This window comes from Rhinopithecus bieti, unplaced genomic scaffold (assembly GCF_001698545.2).
Source record: "Rhinopithecus bieti isolate Rb0 unplaced genomic scaffold, ASM169854v2 scaffold_10354, whole genome shotgun sequence".
Lineage (NCBI taxonomy): Eukaryota > Metazoa > Chordata > Mammalia > Primates > Cercopithecidae > Rhinopithecus > Rhinopithecus bieti.
The window spans coordinates 775,471-781,470 of record NW_016806491.1 but is presented as its reverse complement, the minus strand read 5'-3'; the positions used below and the strand labels follow the sequence as shown (position 1 = coordinate 781,470).

The 6,000-nt window shown below is 42.8% G+C and overlaps 1 protein-coding gene across 1 annotated transcript in view; it reads right to left on the bottom strand.

The window, feature by feature from the left end:
* Nucleotides 1-2,687: 2,687 nt before the first annotated feature.
* Nucleotides 2,688-6,000, bottom strand: part of MDN1 (midasin AAA ATPase 1) — a 196,929-nt gene continuing 193,616 nt past the window's right edge. Inside the window, 2 exon segments of the mRNA XM_017876823.1 lie at nt 2,688-4,090; nt 4,912-5,054. Coding sequence (XP_017732312.1) covers nt 3,902-4,090; nt 4,912-5,054 — 332 coding nt within the window. The 3' untranslated portion in view covers nt 2,688-3,901.

Below are 6,000 nucleotides of genomic sequence, written 5' to 3'. Positions count from 1 at the left end.
AGCCTCCCGAGTAGCTGGGACTACAGGCGCCCGCCAAATCGCCCGGCTAGTTTTTTGTATTTTTTAGTAGAGACGGGGTTTCACTGTGTTAGCCTAAAAATATTTACTCCATCTAGAATTTGTTTTGGTTTATAGCATCATGTGGATCTACGCTCTTTTCTAGATGTTAAGCTGTATCAATATCATTTATTACATAACTTATTCCTTTTTCGGGGCTTTATGTAATGGATGCCTTTTTGACTGTATGATAAATTATTTTAGTGTCTGAGTAATCTGTCCAGAATTGTTTCACCTTAGGGTCTTTAATTTTTGTTTTATATGTATGTTATTATTTGGCAGGACTTTAGTTTCTTGTAAAAAATTCATTAGTACTGTTCTCCATAACCTTTTGTATCATTTCCTTCCAAATCATCTTGTGATCTTGATTGGAATTTTGAAATAGTGTTGAATCTATTCATTAATATGTGAGAAGACACTTTTACATTATTTCTTCTTCCCATCAAGAAACACTCAGGCCGGGCGTGGTGACTCACGCCTATAATCCCAACACTTTGGGATACCAAGGTGGGTGGATCACCTGAGGTCAAGAGTTCAAGACCAGCCTGACCAACATGGTGAAACCTCGTCTCTACTAAAATACAAAAAATTAGCCAGGCCTGGTGGCGCACGCCTGTGGTCCCAGCTACTTGGGAGGCTGAGGCAGGAGAATCGCTTGAACCTGGGAGATGGGGGTTGCAGTGAGCCGAGATTACGCCATTGCACTCCAGTCTGGGCAACAAGAGCAAAGCTCTGTTTCAAAAAAAAAAAAAGACTCACTCATGCTAGACACTGGTAATGTTATAAGTCATATACGCTCCTTGCTCAAAGATTCGTGCTTTGGACAGAAAAACCTCTACGTTCAATATAGTGCTAACAAATAATGTTGCGGTTCATACTGTGGGAAATTACTCTTCCTGGAAGGCTTGTCTGAGATAGGTATTTGGCAGAAACGCAGAATCACTAAGAGGATTCCAGACAACACATGGAAACACTGGCAGGGATGCTGGGAGAGAAGGGACAGGAGAGTCAAGCAAGAGCCTCATAGGTCACATGAAGAAGCTTGAATATTACCCTCTTCACAAGGGAGAGCTTTGAAGGGATTTTCAGCTAGAGAACTTTTAGAAAGATCTTGGATGTTGTGAATAGCAATGAAGTGAAGCAAGCAAAGAGAAGTTACTGGTCAGGATACCACTGAAGTAGTCCCTGCTGGAGATGAAAAGAGCCCCAGTCACAGTGGAGTGGAGGGAGGGGGAGGGATGGGATAGGATAGGATGTCCAGAAGCCTGACTGGACAAGATGATTAATTTGATTGGGGTATGGATAGAGATGGAGAAGGAAGTAAAGCAGATGTATAGGTTAAGTCCCAAGTTTGTAAACAGGGCAGCTGTTGGAGTGGTCATCCCAGATGGGGAATGTTGAAGGAATGGGTTTGGGATAGGGGAATTAGAACAGAGTGACATTTTGAATGTAATGCATTTGAAGAGTCTGTTGCCTAAGTACAGCCCCAGCAGATGTCTGAATATAATTGAGAATACCAAAGAGTACACTTCCTGGACCCCCGAATGGAGAATTTTACAGTCCTTTTGCTTCAGTGATGGTGGAGGCCACGGGAGTGGTGAAGTTGTCCAAAGTGAGATTTTATTGTTGTTGTCTTGCTCTGTTGCCCAGGCTGGAGTGCAGTGGCACAATCTCAGTTCACTGCAACCTCCGCCTCCTGGTTCAAGCAGTTCTCCTGCCTCAGCCTCCCGAGTAGCATGGGATTACAGGTGCGTGTCACCATGCCCAGCTAATTTTTTGTATTTCTAGTAGAGATGGGGTTTCTACCATATTGGCCAGGCTGGTCTCAAACTCCTAACCTCAAATGATCCACCCACCTCGGCCTCCCAAAGTGCTGGGATTACAGGCGTGAGCCACCGCACCCAGCCCCAAAGTGAGATTTTTAAGACAGCGGGGAGGACTTTGGTGTTCTGCTGTCCATTGCTTAGATATCAGAAGTTACTTACTTGGCCAAGGCCTGGGGGTTGGGGGGATGGGCAGGATGGCACAAGTGTTAACTATCAACATGGCAGATTAATGTATCACTACTCCTGCAAGCCCTGTTGGCAGCACAAGTTGAAAATGGCACTCTTGGGTTCCTGCTTCCTGGAATTCCTACTGTCCGTGATCTCATGAGCTAACCCAGGGCCAAGAGAATCACTCTGGGCACACCAGTTTGGGAGGTCTAAGATGGAGCTTCCAAAGGCAGATATAATAGATTACAGCACTGTCATAATATTGGTATCCTTCCCTCCCAGACTCAACCCTACTGGAAGAGTAAACTGCCTGCCCTATAGGGAGCTTTAGCCAATGAAATGTGAATGGATGCAACATCATTTATGGAGGAGAATTTTTAGAAGCCTCCTTACAAGGCTCCACCAACTCACCCTTTTCATTCTGCTGCAAACCCAGTATATTATAGCTCAGCCTACCATGGACATAAATGCAAATAATAAATCAACCCTTGTAGTAAAAGCAACATTGAAGTTGGAGGGTCATGTTAGCACAGCATAAACTAGTAACAGCTGACTGATCCAGCAGAGAAGATCAGTCCCCTAGCGTACCTTTTATAATCCTGTCATCTTCCATTAAGAATAGTCACAAATTACATAAACAGTGGTAAATGTTTTAATAGTTTTCAGAATATAAGCTGCATAGCTTTTTAGAATAAAAAATAATGATATAACTTCAGGTCCATGCTTTGGGACACTTGGTTAAACAATAGGGAATCTGTGTCTTTGATGACCACCTCAAAAGGGTGGCAGACTTCACAGTGTAACTTGGAAACAGACAAGGAGATAGATGATTACATCATGACATATTGCCTACAAAAGAACATTCTAACAGAACATTAAGTAGAACAGAGCACACAGTTTCAAGTATTCAAGCACTGCTTTCTGGCCAAGAAAAAACTGCCTAAAAATCAGTTTCTTTTGACTGGAGCTGCTGAGTTCTGGACACGGCATTTCTTTCCCATAATGAGACTGGCTCAGTCCAGCTTGAAAGCAGTGTGAGGAATGACTCTTCCCCTTAATCGTTAAGAAAAAATATGAACTAAACAAATAAATTACTACAACAACAGGGACCATGGCACTGAGTGAAATAAAGGGGCGGTCACCTTCCCATCATTGCATAGTCTCCCGAAGCAGCAAGTGTGAAAGAGGATACTGAAAAGCCACTTCGTTTTTACACAGCCCAAGGATCGTTTTTATGGATGACTTGGGCTCCTATAATGTCTGGTTGCTTTATGAGAACACACACACACCACATTCTTCCTACCCTCTAAGAGAAGGTAGTTCCTTTCACAATAAGAAAATACAACCTCATACTCTCCAGAAACTGCAGCTGTCTCGGCCACTTGACAGCTTTTGGGTACACACTGTGGGCTTGGCAAGGCAGAGCTTAGAGCAGGGTCAAAAGGGCAGCTCCCTTTAGTCCTTTATACAAAGGACTGTCAGAGTCCCATGCTCCTGGCAGCATCTCCTCAAGGCACAGGTGCCCAGATCCCCTGCAAAAGAAAACGGGCAGCTGGGCTCCAACAGTGGGGTATGACCTCCATCCAGGTCAGGGCTTCCAAGGGAGGGAAGAAGGATAACTCTTCTCTAGTTACAAGTTCAGGCACCTGCTGCTGCTTCCAGGTTTGGTATAAAAACCTTAGCCCAGACAAAGCCAGGAGCCAGAGTGTGTTCTCTAGGCTGTAAGATCACGTTATAAAATAAAAATATTACAATAAAATTTTTTTGTAGTTGTCCAAAAGGGAGCACCTGGGTAAGCAATGTGACCTTCTGAGCATGGTTAAGTCTCACTTTGGACTCCTCTTTCTGTTCTATGGGTGATCAGAGGCTGTCACCAACTCAAACCACTGTCTGAGGGCATCGCTGAGTGTCTCAGGAAGTGCGTTTACATCTCGAAGAATGATATAGTATGGGAATGGGAACTCTTCCATGTAGGATCGGATTTCAGGCATCTCTCCAGGTCCTTTAAATATCGGTACTTTAATGTCCAAGATAGAATCCTGTCAACAAAAGACATCATGAAATGGGGAGGCAGCGATTAAACCAGCATCCTTAGCTAGCTCTTCTGTGATCTCTTTTGCTAACAACTTTTACATCTGCTGTGTCTTATTCCTGCATATGAACCTAGCTTTTATTACTAAGTAAAAGAATTTTCAGAACTGTACCAAGAAGGAGGTAGGTATCTTTCTGAGTACCCCTTCCAGGAGGATGGACACTGAAAACAAGGAAAAGGGACAGATAGGAAAATCTGCTTTCCCTACAGTGGTGTCTCCCCACCATCCACTTGGAATCATTCACACTAAATCTTTACCTTCCTATCAAGGCCTTAATGTGACTCGCAGAGACAGTGCTTCCCTGGAACAGAACTGCCCTGTAGGCATATTTCACTAAGACGATCGATGCTTCCTGCTGTGAGGAGGGCTGTTGAGACATAAGTCAGTGTGGAAACACCTGATCCCCATTTCAAAGTGGTCAGTACCCATTATCAAAGCTGCAATACCTGCACTGACTTTTGCATAGAGGGAAATGATGACCCACAGAGGATGGTCATTCTGAATCTTGGCTCTCCCACTCATTACGTATAGCCACTATGTGTTTCAGTTCCTTCAGTGTAAAGTGGAAATAATGATCCCTACCTCACTGGCTTATTGCAAAGATTAACAGAGAAAATACAAGTGCCTACAATGGTACTTGACAGAATTATCATGAATGCTGGGAGTTCTCAGTATGACTGAGCGATCCAGGCCATATTTCAGATTGAACAGGTTGAAGGGAATCCTCACTTTATCTCCAGAAAAGGTGGCTTTTAGTAGTCACTCACCCGTGAACTGGGATTGTCCAATACAACAAAGATGACAAAGATGTTCGCATTCCGGGCAGCCTGAACTGCTGCCAGGACTCTCTCTTTGCCCTCAAGGAAGAGGCCTCGCCCATCAGAGACTACCAGGAGGAGTTGTGCAATTTCTGTAGACCATATAAGAGGAAGCAAGGGAGTAAAATGATCAGCCATTTTTAATAACTCACAACTACCCAAAGTAGGACAAATTAATGTAGGCTTAGTCTGTACTATTAAAGCTAAACAGACTTCTAAAGCTGATGAATTCTGGGCACAAACCTAAGGGACCTCTGATGAGATCTATCCCTTAGAATGCTTGAGTCAGAGACAAGGCATAATAAGGGATACTAAGTACGCTTCTGTCAGTATAGCAGAATTTCTCAATAGTGATTCAGGAAATGATAAATTCTGCTCAACTTCAATTGTAGAGCAACATACTGTAGATGAGAATTAGAACACTAGTTTTATGGCTATAAACTTTAAAAATGATAGTACTGAGTAGGGCATTAGAAGAAAGTAGCCAAATCAGAAATCTGGAACTGTGTCTTCCAAATTTCAGTCACCACATATAATCACCTTTAGATTTCTGTTAATTCCTTGTACCTAATTTCTGTATTTTTTTCCCCTTGAAATTTGACTTGTTTAAACAAAACCAAATAGAAAGGAACCATAAACACTGAATAAAATGTTTTAAAATTTTTGCTACATAGTGTTTCCAGCTAAAGATTATATAGTACTTGAGTTGAGGGTGGGCTGTTTTCGCAAATGTTGAGAGGTGTGAATAACTTGCTTCCATTAAAATCTGAAGCTTCTGCATGATACACTGAGAACACTGAGAGATTTTTGGAAAGAACTAAAGAAATGGCATGTTTCAAGCCCCCAAAGTAAATGTGGTTGGATTAGCTGGCTGTTAAATTATGTCCTTCTCTACTCTCCTCTGTCATTAAAATATTAGAGAATACAGTATTCGAAGGGGACTGGTTTCAGCACATACCCCTCACCCCCAGTATACCAGAATACACACATATTCAAGTCCAGAGATGGCCCTGGAGAACCCGCATACATGAAAAGTTG